Below are 16,566 nucleotides of genomic sequence, written 5' to 3' on the forward strand. Positions count from 1 at the left end.
CACATTAGCACAAATTTTGGTAGAACCAGACACTTTCACTTATTCTGTGGATTAGTAATAGTTTTGGGGGTTTTTTTTGGGACAACACCTTTAAGTAGGTGATTCCTTTAAAGGGGATGACCAGTGTTTAGAGCAACCTCGGGGGTGGGTGTAAACTGAAAGCCTACACTCCTACTTCTGATGCCAGTCCCGATTGCCTTGCCATCCATTGACTTTGCTTGCCTACATCATTGGTTCCTTACCAGTGACGGTTACAGCAACTGGTCACATGACCCTCTTGGCTTCTTTTGTGTTGAGTCCTACAACTAGAGAAAAAAGTAACCCATCATAGGTGACCATGTTTTTGTTTTCACACCCACCCCAGCCTCCACTGAGTTCCTCTAAATTCTGGACAACCCCTTTAAGCAGAATCTCTCTTGGGATCCATTACTACTTGTTGGATTGGTCGTGGATTTCAGAGCAAATTGCAAACAGAAATTGACAAATTCTGTCCCATACATGTGAATTCTTTCCCCAAGTAACATGCACAGATTTGTCCTAGAGCCACAGAAGAAAACTTGCAGAATTAAGTTGAATTCTGTTATTTCAGCAGGTTTTGTGCAGAAAAGTCAAGGATTAATCCCATCGGAAGAAATGTGAGTGTCGGCCTCAGACGTCTGACAGCAAATCCTCTAATAAATACATCTCTGATTAAACCCGACATGTGTGAACGTACCCTTATTAGCTGCAAAATCAAGTGGACTATAGTGCAGGACTGACAGCACAGTGTCCATTTCCTTAAATATCTGTCGGTGTGCCACCGTCTACCTTGTGCTGAAATTCTGGTAAAAATTTAATAAGAAATTGATGTTTAGCAAAGACCTAACCATTCCCCTGGGTCTGTGTTTTAGTGAATGGGCAGTTCCACATAAAACAGCGTTGCAGTATCCATTCGTAGAGCTCTGACCTGTGGTGTTACTCTCTTGTTCCTCCTGGAAATCTGCGCTTTAAGCAGCAATGGCTACTTTTACCAGTTCTCTGGCAAATGGGAGAACTTGTATCCCGGCCAAGCAAACTGGGTATGTTTAAAAAAAAAAAAATAAATAAATAAAAAAAAAATAGGGCAGGGCTCGTTCACATCTGCGTCGTCGGTCCTTATTGCAGGTTTCCGTTTCCTGCATAAAACAGATGCAGGAGACGGAAGCCTGCAGGAGACTTTCTCACCCATTCATTTGAATGGGTGAGAAAGCTGTCCGGCCGTGCGCGGCAGTGAGCGTTTTGCGCTCTCCGCCGCGAAACCGGGTTTTATAATCCGGACACAGAGTCGGACATGCACTACTCTGTGTCCGGATAAAAAAATCCGGTTTCGCGGCGGAGAGCCTAAAACGCTCACCGCCGCGCACGGCTGGACCCGATCTATGGTTTCCGTCTTCTGCCATGCAGAAGACGGAAACCATAGTACGGAGACCCCAGACGCAGGTGTGAACCCAGCGGCAGATGTGAACTTAACATTTATATAGTTGTTTTTTTTTTTTTTTTAATATAAATTATGAGCCCAATATAAGGCTCACAAGGTACTCCTCCCCCCCCCCCCCCCATCAGTATGTCTTTGGAATATGGGAGGAAATCGACGTAATTACGGGGAGAACATACAAACTCTTTGCAAATATTTTGTCCTTGGCAGGATTTGAACCCAGGACTCCAGAGCTGCAAGCCACTGTGTTACCCCCAACTTAAAGGGGCTCTATCAGAAAAACCTAAAAAAGAATGTACTTACGCATCGTGCACGCTGGGCGGGCGTTCAGGGTGTGTCTTCTTCTTCATCCACGCCTCCTCTTCCTGCGATGTCCTCGGATCCCGTCTTCCTCCGGCTCTCGCTAACATTGATTTAAAAAAAAATGGCCTGGGCGCATGCGCAGTAGCCATAGTAGAAGCCGCATGCGCCCAGGCCATTTTTTTTTTTAATCAATGTCAGTTCGGGGGGGGGGGGTAGTTTAATATAACATTTACGGTGCCTGAATAGCCTTTTTAAAGGCTATTCACGCATATGTGAGGCTGTAGCAGCATGATTTTGCTGCTAGAGCCCCTTTAACCTTTATATGGTTGTCCTGCTGAAACCAACTTCAACCAGCAGTTGTTGCAGCTGTATGACCAGCTTGTGTCACAACATTAATCTGTTATGGGTGTGTCTCTCAAGCCTGTTGACTGTATCCAACAACGAGCAGAATTATGATTATTGCTCTGGAGCTTCTCTGCAATGCGTGCCTAGACTGGCTACAATTTAATTTTTCTCTCTGCTTTATCAAAAGGAAACAATAAGTCTGTATGCTACTTCTACCTCCTGTCTCAGCTCCCCTGTTTCTTTACACAAGACTACAACTCCCAGCATAGACTGGTTACATCTGGGATGTTTGTCCGGGCATAATTGGCATTTTGTACCAGCTGGCAGACATGGGTTGGGGATCGTTGCTCTGCAGTGAGATACTGTATACAGTACTGGTAGGAGAAGGACTGTGCAACCTTCCCCCCTTTTTCTTACAAAATGTGGTTGCAATTTTAAACTCTGCAGAACGGAAAAGTGATTACCTTTCCCCGCTCTGCAGAATCACATCTGGCCCTTCCATAGCAGTGAGGGAAGGGACTCCAGAGAGTAGAAAAATGACAGCCTAAATTCCTGTAGACAAGTGCAGGCAGGGAAGTGAGCGCAGCTCTGCTGTCACTGACTGGAACAGGCTGCTATCTCTTCAGCCTCAGATGCAGCAGGAATGAAGCTTTGGCAGATGCCGTTTCCAGGATGCTGTGAGGGTGGCTCTCGGCAGTCCCTGCGCTGTAACCCTCTGCTTTCCAGAAGATTCAGCAAAACCTGTCAAATCATAGGTGTGCTAAGGTGACCCGACCAGAATATGGGGAAGAGGTTGTTTATGGCCTTCAACGAAATACCTAGATGGCGGCGGCTTCTTCTGGTAAATTCCAGGACTCTGGGTGACCGGCTCTTCACCCAGATGGTGCTGTTATTTTTTAAAGGGTTGTCTGTGATGAGACTATAGTCTGTGCATTCAAGGGTGAGACAACGCCATAAATTTTATGAAGTTATTTGCGAAGATTTCAGCACGTGTCATGACATACTTCTACTATGATGAGATTCATCTCACTGAAAGATTTATGGTCGGTAGTCATAGAAGCTACTTGGATATTGCACAGAGATGCGCTATAAATATCTATCTACAGTATATATCTATATTTTGATTTTATTTTTTTATAATGTGGATTGTGAGCCCCATATAGGGATCACAATGTACTTTTTTTTTTTTCTTCCTATCAGTATGTCTATGTAGAATGGGAGGAAATCCACACAAACACGGGGAGAACATACAAACTCCTTGCAGATGTTGTTCCTGGTGGGATTTAAACCCAGGACTCCAGCGCTGCAGGGCTAACCACTGAGCCACCAGGTTTCCCCCTTGCAATTTTTCTATTACTGTACTGTAGGACAGACTGATTGAAATATAGCCCAAACCAGGATAACTGATTTTTTTTTTTTTTTTTTTTTTTTGGCTCATGTCAGTTATTACAACCTTTGCAAGGTTCAACCTTCGGTTTTGTTCGGACAGAGCACCTCCAAGCCGTAGTCTGGAGAACATAACCTCTCCTGTGCTCCGGTACTACTGCCTGCTGTATTCTGGCTGATGTCGGGGCGTTATGTGATGCATAGATGTAAGTGTCAATGCTATGTGACCACTGTGGCCCAATTGCAAGCCTCAGTGCTTCCTGATGTTAGTAAGAAGCCCCAAAGACATCAGGGAGTCGCACTGGAGAGTCCAGGAGCCTTTGCTTATTATTCTCTTTAGACCCCAGACTATAATGGCCTCTTCAGTTCGGACGTGTTCGATCTGAATAAAACAACTGGATGAATATTGTGAGGTTTGCACAACATACACTTATTTTGTAAAAGGGGCAAGGCCTAAATGGCCATTAATCATAATCCTGCCCGATTAATCGTGATTTTGGTTTAGGTCATAATCGCCTAGCCTTACTGTATGGGTATGGTGATGCAGCAGAATCTGCCACCTATTCCCAAAACTTTGGGAATCAGAGACTGAAGTGGGGGTCTCGAAGAAATAAGCCTGCTAACAGACTCCATGACTGACTAGAGTCGGTCCCACTGATTATTCTTATTCACGGGAACATCTACATTTTCCACCACTGAATATGCCCTTAGGTTTTTCATAACTGTTCTAGGTACCGAAATATGAATCCGATTTGAGCCTTACCTAATCCTGACGAGTTTGTTAAATGTATTACAGTAATCCAAGTAAAATGCTTCTTTCCCCTCTTATCAGACTTTCCCTCCCACTCCCTTGTAAACTGAAATATTTGTAATATCTATCTCCAGACAGTCTGCGAGTCACATGAATCAGATTAGACGTATCTAAAGAAATTTGGGGAAGTGGGAGGAATGAGCAGAAGGTGGAGATGGAAGGAAAGACACAGGACTAGTGTGTGAGTTTAGTTATAGGAAGTTTCTATCACAGCTAAAGTACTTTATTGACATTGGAACAAGTTAGCACATCCCTATATGTTCTGGGACTGTTGGATGAGCCGGTTGGATTGGCAGAATTTGCGACAAATCAGATCTTCGTGTATGTGTGTGTATATATATATATATATATATATATATATATATATATATATATATATATATATATATATATAAAATGGGAAAGTGTGGGGGGGGGGTTATACTTTTTTTTTTTTTTTTTTTTTTCTTTTTGGTCTTGGCAATGTTTTTCCCTAACCTGAATGAAGTGGTTTGCTGCTTCTAGTGTTATGGGTGTGTCGTGTCTTTGAAGGTGAAGCAATTCCGTCACTGTTTAGCACCTTGTCCAATTTGGACCCACAACATCAAAGGGTTGTGTGTAGATGAAACAGGGCTGCTCAGAGCTGAAGTTGCGGGCCAGCGTCGTACATAAGTGTTATTAAATATGCTGTGATGAAAGTGTCATGTGTTGTGAATGTATACAAGCCAGCTGATCATAAGCCAAATGAGGGACGTTCAGCAGGACCATTTAAAGGAACACTCCAGACAGCTGATGTAGTGGCTCTACCTAATACAGAACTCCCAACCATCCCGGATTTGGCAGGACAGTCCCGATTTTACACTGTTGATTTTGATCCATTTGTAATCTGTATAAATGATCAAAAAATTGTAATAAACCTTGTCTAATAGTGGAGAATTTTTGTTCTCACGTCAGAGGGCAATGGGAACTGGCCTGTGCGGAAACCGAATAAGGCTTTCCACCCTGATATATACAGTAAGTGATGCATCATTTTTCAGAAAGATTGTGATGACTGGAATAAGCGTTGTAGAGGCGATGAGACATCAGCTTGTTCTAATCTTGTGCTAGGTGGAGAATTAAGAGATGATTTTCTAATGGCATGCCTTACTCAAATTTATTTTTTGAGAAAAACATGGAAAATCAATTCAAGGGAAATCCGTCGCCTCTCCTGACATGTCTGAGTAAAGTCTTATGTTTCTAGAAAATCTGCTTCTTGGGTTTTTTTCTATTGTGGAAGTCTTCATTGTGCTGTTACTTCTACTAGAAATAAGTAAGTTGTCCTTGTCGCAATGGTGTCCCTACAGTCTGACACTGCTTAACATAGCTTGGGTCCCTGCGCACACCGACTCTCTCCAAACTGGTAACGCCTGGTCAATTTATTACAGGATCTAATTTTACATGCCCTATCCTCCCTTGCCTGACATAATCTGAGTGACGGGAGGAACTCTAGATGCTTGGCCAGTCCTGCCCAACTTGAAGAATTAGCAGACAACAGTCTAATGGACATGGCAACCTTAGAAGATTATGTCCCACAATAGACCCTTACTAATCTTTATTTGCAGAGTGCCAATTGCTGGGACCCTTAGTGATCACAAAATGGGCTCCTGGAGGTTTCCTTGAAAGTTCTAAGTGAGCACTAGTGTGCGAGTGTGACTGCTGCTCATTGCACTTTTCTGGGACTGCCGGAATGACTGTCTCCATCTGCCCCATAGAAGTGATCAGATCATTGGCCTTTACATCGAGTTCTTAGGGAAAGGTGGAGTTCTTCGCTGTCAGACCCTCATTGGTTAGGCCTAGGGTTGAGCGATCGGGATCGGAAAAGATCGGATTCCGATCGGCATTCAAGTAAATTTCGCGATCTGAATTCCGACCCGATCTCTTCCAGCGGGATCGAGGCTGAAGGTTATCTCAAGATCGGCTCAACCCTAAAAGTGACTCTTTCCTTAGAGAAGCATTGACTAGGGTTGCGGTTCGGGATCGGATTCTGATCGATCGAGCAAATTTCGAGATCAGCTGAAAAATGATCGGAAATCGGATTTTAAAATCGATCTTGAAATCTCAAGATTGGCTCAACGCTAGTTAGGCCCATATATCTATAGCTATGTACATCTGGAATATAAAAAGCACTAAGATTTTCTGCAGGATCCTAAGTTTTCCATTCCATTCTTATTGCTTGACTGCAGCCCACGTTAAAGTATGTCTTCAGACAAAAGCCGCGTAGTGTACATGAAAGCTTCAGGTCTCCTCTATTATTGATCCACTCCTAGTATTGGGTACAAATACCTGCTGCAGAATGTGAGCTAGGTCCAAGCTTTATAGCGAAGTGATCAGAATTAGAGATGAGCGAGTACTGTTCGGATCAGCCGATCCGAACAGCACGCTCCATAGAAATGAATGGATGCACCTGGTACTTCCGCTTTGACGGCAGCCGGCCGCTTAACCACCCGCGTGCCGGCTACGTCCATTCATTTCTATGCGAGCGTGCTGTTCGGAACAGTACTCGCTCATCTCTAATCAGAATCAAGCCGTAAATAAACTCCATGAGGTCAGTCTACTATTCTCAATATATAACTATATATGGAACATATAGTATGGTATAGGGGCTACTCGGCACAAATAACGTACTGTTTAGAGGTTTCCAGTGTCATTGATGTTTGACTGCTATGATGCTGGCTACAGATGTGGTCTTGGTGTCCACTGCAGCCAGTTGAGGACCTGGGAATGGTGGGTTGGGGAATTGGTAAGGTTAGGGTTACTTACTGTGTTTAATAATATTCTAAGATCTCAGTGAAACCTTTCAGGTGGTGTAATACAGCAGATAGCTTGGAGGACTCTTGTGTTTGTCTTCCCTCTAATAGGAAAGTTTGGAGCGGTTTCTCCTTGGTAGCGGCTGACTTGTCATTCTTGTTACACTTCACTTGTAACGTAATCTCCTCTGTACAGACTTCCTGTATGTTACTTTGTGTTATCCAGGAAATGTAGATGCATATTTTCAGTCTTTTTCCCCCCCTTTCTTCCTTTATGGAGTGAGTTGCGGTTTAACGTCTTGAATTTTTTACATTGTAGCTGTTTGTAGAAATTTTTTTTAATTTCGAACGATCTCGTACCTGGTAGATTTATGGTAGATTAATGTACTTTACCCACTGCGGGGTATCCCCTGTATTATGAGATGAGGCCATGCACAATGCCATTATGATTACTGGTCAGAAATAGAATTAATCTAATATAATTCCAATGGCGTTATTGCATCATGGATACACTAGGCAATATTTTTATTTTTTTCCTTTTGGCCAGGTTTCCTATGCTTAGGTTGTCTCATTTAAAATTGGCGATATATACATTACCTATATGACTTTTTTCTGCAATACAGTTGAATTTTCATTGACTTGTTAGTGCATGTAATATATATATATATATATATATATATATATATATATATATATATATATATATATATATATATATATATATAATATTACCATATACCCAGATCTTTGGCCTATTTCACATTTACATAGTAATGGTGTTATTATACAGAGGGTAAATTCCACAGCAAAGTCAACCTGTAACACTTGTGATTTTTCATTACGTTGGACTTTCCTGTAGACGTCACACTTTGTATCTGAAAATATCTTAAAGGTTTCTGTACAATGGCTATAAGCAGGGATATAGCCAGCGGGAATATAGAAAAATTAAAGAATTATATCACTTTTCCTTATGGGTAAACTAACCTAGATTGCTAGGGACCTGCTGCTGGGACCCGTAGTCATACTGAGAACACTGATATCACGTTCTCTTCTTGAAGTGTCCTTGCATTATATTTCCTTAGGAATTGTCTTTGACTTTTGCAAGTTTCTTTGGTGAAAAGTGTCGGCAACACATCAGTCAGTTTCTCGCATCTGGGGAAAACCGATTGTAATCCATTTAATTCTATCTATATAGGATAGGCATGCATGTCTCCAGTGAAAACTAAAACCATGGCCTTGTTGCTTATATGCTCCTCATTGCGTTCATATTGTTCCGCCCCAATCTTCTGTCTATCCTCCTCCATTTCTAGGGTTATGCCTGCAGTATGATAAATTTACTATAAGTGGAGGTGCTGGGACTTTCTGCATTGCACTTGCAGTGGCTGTTGGGAAGTACAGTATTGATGCTAACATTAACCCTATCCTGCCCATTCAGCATCAACTACAGTATTTTGGCTCTCTGCAGTCACAACTATCCTGTGTCTCCTGAACATGTGTTCTGAAATTATATCTTCCAGTCCATCTCTGCACCGCATACTGGCAGTACATATGTGCCTTGACTTGCAGCATCTCACAGTACCCAAATATGTGCCGCTATAGACTGTAGTAATGGAAGAACAATGTGCCCTACATGTCTAGGACACACAGAATAGTTGTTGCAGACAGAGCCTGCGTGATGTAAGTGGCTTTGAATGAGACAGGGCTAGGATTGCTATTAGAGACTATTGAGAGAACTTCGCCAGAATTGTGTTTATTCACTTTCTGGATCATGATTCACGTCTTGCTCTCCTCTCCTGGGCTCAGTCACTGCTTCAGGTGCGGGTACCCGTTCTCTTCAGAGTCATGACACTGACATCTAAAGACTGATGTGCTGCAGGTCTTAAAGTGGTTGTCGCATCACAAGGAACCTATCTATACTGCTAGCTTATATGGATTTAAGACTTTTCTTAAATACATTGCTTTATCAAAACTGCTTTGTTTGAACACTATCTTAATTTATTCACGTCATTGTTTACAATCCGTTTCTATGGCCCTTGGGATTATCTGCTCATTTGTCAAGTGATGTAGCTACCTGCTCTGAGAGGGGAGGGAGGTGCTGGGAGCAGCGCTGAGCTGTTTGTGTCTGATAAGTAGCGGAGCTTCTCAGGTAGGGGAGGTGAGAGCTCCGGGATTTCTGAGCTCTTATCAGTCGGTTTAATTGAATTTGGCTGATAAGGGCTGAGATAGAGAGTCCATTACCTCTGTATGTAATGAAAACTGACTCAAATCCAGCTCTGCTACATCAGCTTCACACTGTTGTAATTCATTTACAACCAATCCAGTGCAAGTGAAACCCCGCCCACCTATGTGCCAAGAAAAGCAGGAAGTGAATAGAGCACAACAGCCTGCAGGTTAGTGAACAAGCGTCATGGGAATACCCCTTTAAGTGACCACTGACCCCATCAGGAGGTAAGAATAGGGTCGAGCCCTGGATCTGTGAGTAAGACTATCGGTTTACCTAACTCCAGTGTACTCCAAGAAGACCTTGAGGTACAATAGTGGTTTATGGGTGGTGAACCCAAAACGTTTCAGGTTTGGCTGAACCTGAAATTTTTCGACCACCTTAACCAGGCTTGTTATGGAATGGTTCGCTCATCCCTTGAAGCTACACTGTGGGTGTGTTCTAAAGAGGAAGGCTCACACAGGATAGAGCTACAATGCTTGTGACCATAAAATCAAAACCCTGCCCCCTAGGGGTGGTGCACAATATTACATCACCAAAACCTTATTTTAGGTAAATAAAATGGTGAGCTCATTCCCAAAAAATGCATTGGCCAGTGACCAGTTAATGTCTGATGGCCACAAGACTTCTCCAATCCCATTGTCAATAGGATTAGTATTATACGCCCCATTTATACCTTTCCAACAAGAGTAATGGAGGAACAATATCATGTTGAGTAAATGTATCCCCATATAAGCTACGGTGGGACATCAAGACCTGCTGAGGAGTTGGCTGCTTCTCGTAAAACAAAAACAAACGCACCCCTTCCAACCTCTTATGGTTTAATATATATTTTTTTCTTAATCTACAAGATGCTGGTTTTTTGTTTTTGCCCACAGCTCCCCCCTCCCACCACGCTCGCCCCAGCTATCAGATTGCCTGTGGTGTTTATGTACAGTACAGTATAATATGCTTCTTTTGTACAAGATTCCTCACGGTTAATATGATGTCCCTTCCTGGGGCTCTCCACTTGGCTTTAGACCATACTATGAGGTTTGAGGTCCTGGATCCTTGCCACTAACCTCATGGCTCTTGGGACGCACCGAAACCTCCACAGCTGTGGACCTGCTAAATACAGCACACAGAGGTTTTATTTCTGCCTCTCTTTCTCTGATGTGCAAGCGGCGAAAATAACCCTGGCACAGGATCAGAGAGGCACGAGCCCCATCAAGGGCTAAATTCTGCCCTGACACGCTGCCTGTGCCCAAAATAGCCTGGCGTTAATTAGCTGCAGTGTTATATCATCCTGCAGAGCCCGGTACAGCCTGGCAGGGTGACAAGACTGGAGCATGACTCGGGTAACTGTGACGTGACTTGGATTTCTATTTATCTAAGTGTGTGTCTACAGGACGGACATCTCCATGGTGGTGCCGTGAAGTGGTTAAAGGGGAGAAGTCCGTTCACATATTCAGTTACACAGCCACAGACATTATTGTTACAGCTCCGCACAATGTACCCGCCTCATCTTCTGAGCATCGAGGACATATCCTATTCCTTCACTTTGTGGTGCAGTACGGTGTGTTTTGCTGAGCCTTGCCATAGGTGTCCATGTTTTTTAGTGTTTTATCTTTATTTTCAGTTTTGCAAACTTGATGATCTAATAATGGAGTCTATTAATATAAACTGCAATAACAAATGGTTACAGTGAACTCACAATGGACTTGAATCAGACAATGGACTCCATGTGTGAGAAACTTCTAAAGGCTTTTTTTTTTTTAAATTATTTATAGATTTAATCCAAAGTATATGATAAATGGCTCAGAATTGGCTTAAAAATACAAACAAAAAAACCCCAAAACACTTTTCTACTCGTGTTGACACTTAGCAGGTCCACCATTGGTCTCTGTTTGTGGTAACGCTCGCTTGATGCCAGCGATTGGTTGATTTGGCAGCGGCTGCTGATTTGTGGGGGGTCCCAGATGTCCAGGGGTCTGATAAGGACATCCTGGAAAATTCCTTAAGTGCCACCTGCAACCATTGAGAGTGCATCCAGCTTAGTACATTCAGAAGTAGCTCAATAGATGCAGATATAATTTTTGTTTTCTTTCTTTGTGCTGTACATATAATATATGCTAAGAGTAAGACCAATATAAAATTTTGGAATTTTTTTTTATCTGCATTTTTAAAGTATTAGAAGTCATTGAAGGATAAAGAATTTCAACATGTACACTTATTCCCCCCTTGGTCTTCTGTTGGGCTATGAATCTGCGAGTGTTCTCCTGACTCACACCATAGTGGGTGTGTTTGTTCTAGATAAAGCGAACAGACTGGTGGGTTGTGTCCAGATAAGATGTCTGTTGGGTGCTGGGTATATTTAAGTAGAAAGATTTCTGCATTTTCACCTATTTTAGTTATGTTTCTTAATATTCCGAGAGGTGAACGGTCACTGCTGCAATGCCAAATGTCAAGTAAGATTCAGTTTGGTTTTCATTATTTCCTATTTCAGGAGTTTTTACATTTGGAAACCTCTTCAAACGTAGCTCGGTCTATAGACCTCCAAGATTATCATCCTGTGGAGTGGACTACATCGAATTTACTAAGAAGTCACAAAAATGGCGCTGTTTTAGAAAAATAAGGAGAACTCTTTCAAAATCCGGAACAAGTCAATGAGCAAAATACAGTTTATTTTAATAGGACGTTACCTATGGCCACAGCTCCTTGATCAAAATAAAATTGCCAAGTTCTTCTCAAATACAATATTTTTGCATTCAGATTGTAGCTCTGAAGCCCCTAGAATTGTGAATGCAGCTTGCGACTGTAATACAATATATATATATATATATATATATATATATATATATATATATATATATATATAGTGTGTGTGTGTATATATATGTATATGTGTGTGTGTATATATATATATATAATTATGTACACTCACCGGCCACTTTATTAGGTACACCATGCTAGTAACGGGTTGGACCCCCTTTTGCCTTCAGAACTGCCTCAATTCTTCGTGGCATAGATGCAACAAGGTGCTGGAAGCATTCCTCAGAGATTTTGGTCCATATTGACATGATGGCATCACACAGTTGCCGCAGATTTGTCGGCTGCACATCCATGATGCGAATCTCCCGTTCCACCACATCCCAAAGAGTCTCTATTGGATTGAGATCTGGTGACTGTGGAGGCCATTGGAGTACAGTGAACTCATTGTCATGTTCAAGAAACCAGTCTGAGATGATTCCAGCTTTATGACATGGCGCATTATCCTGCTGAAAGTAGCCATCAGATGTTGGGTACATTGTGGTCATAAAGGGATGGACATGGTCAGCAACAATACTCAGGTAGGCTTTGGCGTTGCAACGATGCTCAATTGGTACCAAGGGGCCCAAAGAGTGCCAAGAAAATATTCCCCACACCATGACACCACCACCACCAGCCTGAACCGTTGATACAAGGCAGGATGGATCCATGCTTTCATGTTGTTGACGCCAAATTCTGACCCTACCATCCGAATGTCGCAGCAGAAATCGAGACTCATCAGACCAGGCAACGTTTTTCCAATCTTCAATTGTCCAATTTCGATGAGCTTGTGCAAATTGTAGCCTCAGTTTCCTGTTCTTAGCTGAAAGGAGTGGCACCCGGTGTGGTCTTCTGCTGCTGTAGCCCATCTGCCTCAAAGTTCGACGTACTGTGCGTTCAGAGATGCTCTTCTGGCTACCTTGGTTGTAACGGGTGGCTATTTGAGTCACTGTTGCCTTTCTATCAGCTCGAACCAGTCTGGCCATTCTCCTCTGACCTCTGGCATCAACAACGCATTTCCGCCCACAGAACTGCCGCTCACTGGATGTTTTTTCTTTTTCGGACCATTCTCTGTAAACCCTAGAGATGGTTGTGTGTGAAAATCCCAGTAGATCAGCAGTTTCTGAAATACTCAGACCAGCCCTTCTGGCACCAACAACCATGCCACGTTCAAAGGCACTCAAATCACCTTTCTTCCCCATACTGATGCTCGGTTTGAACTGCAGGAGATTGTCTTGACCATGTCTACATGCCTAAATGCACTGAGTTGCCGCCATGTGATTGGCTGATTAGAAATTAAGTGTTAACGAGCAGTTGGACAGGTGTACCTAATAAAGTGGCCGGTGAGTGTATGTAATATATTACACACACTTTAAGCATAGGAGAGCACGAAGATATAATTTTTTTTTTCTTTTTTTTTCTTGTTTACCGCCCTTGTTAAGAATTAAAGGTCAATCTTGATAATTTCTTGCTAAGGAGGCTTGTTTTATTTCTTGAGGGTTTTTTTTTTTTTTTTTTTTTTTAATGTGAATCTAGTCTTGGTATAGATTGTACATCTGACTGCACAGGCAACTTCAGTGTGAATAGACAAGTGTAAGGGAATATCAGTATATATTATATACTGTGACATTCTTGTATTACGGCGCTTTATTATCCATGTACTGTGACCGTCAGTGATCATGGCTTCTCTATGGCAACCAGAGGTCTCCATTATGTAATATGGCTTTCTACATTATTTCCTGGATGTCTTCCGTATATTGGCTTTATGGTGGGCAGAAGGTTGGGATTTTTCATCTTGGGATGCTGTGCATTGAAGGAACTTTCTTTTGGAAAGTTGCACTTGAAGATTGATATAGACGCCATTGTCCCTGCACATGTTTGTAGGATGTAGTATCGCTATATAAGCGTTCTATTCAGTGATATACACAACATAAGAGGTCGGCCATCTGTAAAATATGTTTGCATGCCTAGTCAGACTCTAAACTTCTCATCTTGGGCGGTCCTACAGAAGTGTAGCATACAGCTGTATCGATCGGTTATTCAGCATCCATATTCTGCTTTAGGCTTATACGCTACTCCTTGTATGTCCTTATATCGATCCTGTATAAGGTATAGTCTCCCAGTGTAGAATATGGTGCATTATAAGGACACCACATGGTACACACTGAGGACCAGCAGAGTCTTGGGCTTTCTTTGCTTCAAGAAACCGATTTGGGGCAATGCCCAGTTTTGTATCGGGAAGCATGGGCCAAGACAATAGCTTGTTGGCCCACATCTGTCCAGCCTGCCTGTCCTTGGCTATACAAGTCCATATTGGGCTGTGTCATTGTAACATTTGGTGGTTTCATGCAGCCTATACTGTAGCCAAAAGAAGTTATTGGCCTAATATATACCAAATGTGTCAATTTGGCATATATTCATAGGGAAATCCCGAATTCCTTGATTTTCTACTTTCATGAAAAACTGGCTACCATTATCAGTACAGAGGCTTCCCATAAAGAAATTTGTTCTCTAATATATTTCTTCATATTTTAAGCCTACGGTCATGAGAAAGCAAATTACATCCTCTTTGAATTCTATAGTTTTGTGTATCTGGACATTATCTGTATCTGAGGTTGGCCAGATGGGTTTGGGATACTGCCTCACATGGACACCATCACATGACAAATTACACACTCCTTATGTAACAAAAACGAGGCCAAAATGCAGAATCTGGGTGTGAAAGATTAGGTTCACCCTTACTGCGCCCATTGGAATTGGTTTCACACTAATCTAGTCTCTGGCTTGAGACCTGGTTCATGTGTGAGCTGGATTTTTCTGACATGTACACTCTGTAAGGGGGTTGACACTGTTAATGTGAAGCCAACCCTAAGAGGCGTATCCGCTAATAAAATACCCTTGATCAGGAAGTTTGACCATATCTATAAAAGCAGAAGTTTTAGCAGTTTGCTGGTCTGGAGCATTCGGGCATATACAGTATTAACACATTGCCAAGGAGGAAAGACATCAGCAGTGATCTTAGAGAAGGATTTTAAGCAGTTAAATTTTTTTGAAGTCCTCCTTCTACCGTGAGAGCGTTTATTCCTATGTGGAAAGCATTAAAGACCGATAATGATGTTTCCAGTTGTGGAAGACCCAGCAAATTCACTCCAAGATCAGATGTTATGCTCAAACTGCAGTTACCCACAGGTTACATCCAGCTCTGGATCCAGGTTTATGTGTACCCCTTTTGAAGCAAATCGTGTACCGCATGGGTGTGGTTCTGTTTCATTTTCTACCCCCTCCCCCTGGTCACTGTGGTAGATGTAGAACATCAGCATTCCATTGCGGCTCTCCACCGCTAAATCGGCCCAAATCATGGACTTAATCCATAGAGAATCTCAGGCCATGGCCTCCGTGACTGAATCTGCAGACAAATCAAACAGTCGTGGTGTTGACCATGAACTCCTCTGTATATGAAAGTATTCTAGAGTCCCATGATGCCATCTACCCAACAGCTAAAGCTTGGTTGAAACTACGTCATGCAACAGGACAATGATCCCAATCAAATTATTTTTTTAGCCATTTTGTTGCAGTTTTGCAATGGTCCAGTGAGAGTCCAGATCTCATCCTAATTGAAATACTGTGATGGGATCTTAAGAGATCCAGTACCCACAAACTTCAATGAATTGAAGCAGCGTTGTAAAGCGTGGGCCAAAATTCTTCCAGAACTATGAGAACATGGTCCTTTTGAAGGTCTTCTGTCCTGATACGTAAGACCATATAATTCAAAGAGGATGTACTCTTATGTAAAGGTGTTTGCAGATGTATGATGTAGAGTGCCATACGCTGGGGGTTTATTTGAGAGTTCCTCTCCTAGTAAACTGATAGTGTGGTGTGAACAGAGTCTTATAGATGTTAGAATTTACTTTTGCCACCGTATTGGGGGTCTTTTCTCATAGCTTTGTCTGCATGAGTCTTTGGAAACCCAAAAATATGTTGTGAAGGTCTAGATTGCAGCGCTATAGCTGACTTCATATGTATTGACCTGGACATGTGTTTTCTGCAGACCGGACTTTCTATGTGTGTGTGTGTGTGTGTGTGTGTGTGTGTGTGTGGTTTTCTTTTTTTTTATTTTTTTGGGGAAAAAAAAACATCACAGCTCAAACTCATCATTGCCCGTACAATTTTACGGTTTCTGTTGCGACCTTCATAGACTGTTTTGTCTTGTCTGTTTTCATTTCTATAACATTTAAAAAAGAATTAGACTCTTCTCCAGCATATTACTGCTCTTGTTGTCTATGAATACAGTATCTATAAATTGCATAACATATCTGATATAATGGTATTTTTTTAAAATTTCTCTTCAGATGGTTTCACCCAAACATTAGTGGATTGGAAGCTGAAACTCTCCTCCTTACACATGGGGTACATGGAAGCTTTCTGGCCCGGCCTAGCAAGAGCAACCCTGGTGACTTCACCCTTTCTGTCAGGTAAAGTTTTATTGTGGCCACAG

The 16,566-nt window shown here is 42.2% G+C and overlaps 1 protein-coding gene across 2 annotated transcripts in view; it reads left to right on the forward strand.

The window, feature by feature from the left end:
* Positions 1-16,566, forward strand: part of LOC142210492 (tyrosine-protein phosphatase non-receptor type 11-like) — a 76,295-nt gene that overhangs the window by 20,405 nt on the left and 39,324 nt on the right. For both annotated transcript variants that reach the window (XM_075279681.1, XM_075279679.1), the window contains exon 2: positions 16,421-16,543. In XM_075279681.1, the coding sequence (XP_075135782.1) occupies positions 16,421-16,543 (123 nt within the window). The remainder of the gene's footprint in view (positions 1-16,420; positions 16,544-16,566) is intronic.

This window comes from Leptodactylus fuscus, chromosome 6 (assembly GCF_031893055.1).
Source record: "Leptodactylus fuscus isolate aLepFus1 chromosome 6, aLepFus1.hap2, whole genome shotgun sequence".
NCBI classification, from domain to species: domain Eukaryota; kingdom Metazoa; phylum Chordata; class Amphibia; order Anura; family Leptodactylidae; genus Leptodactylus; species Leptodactylus fuscus.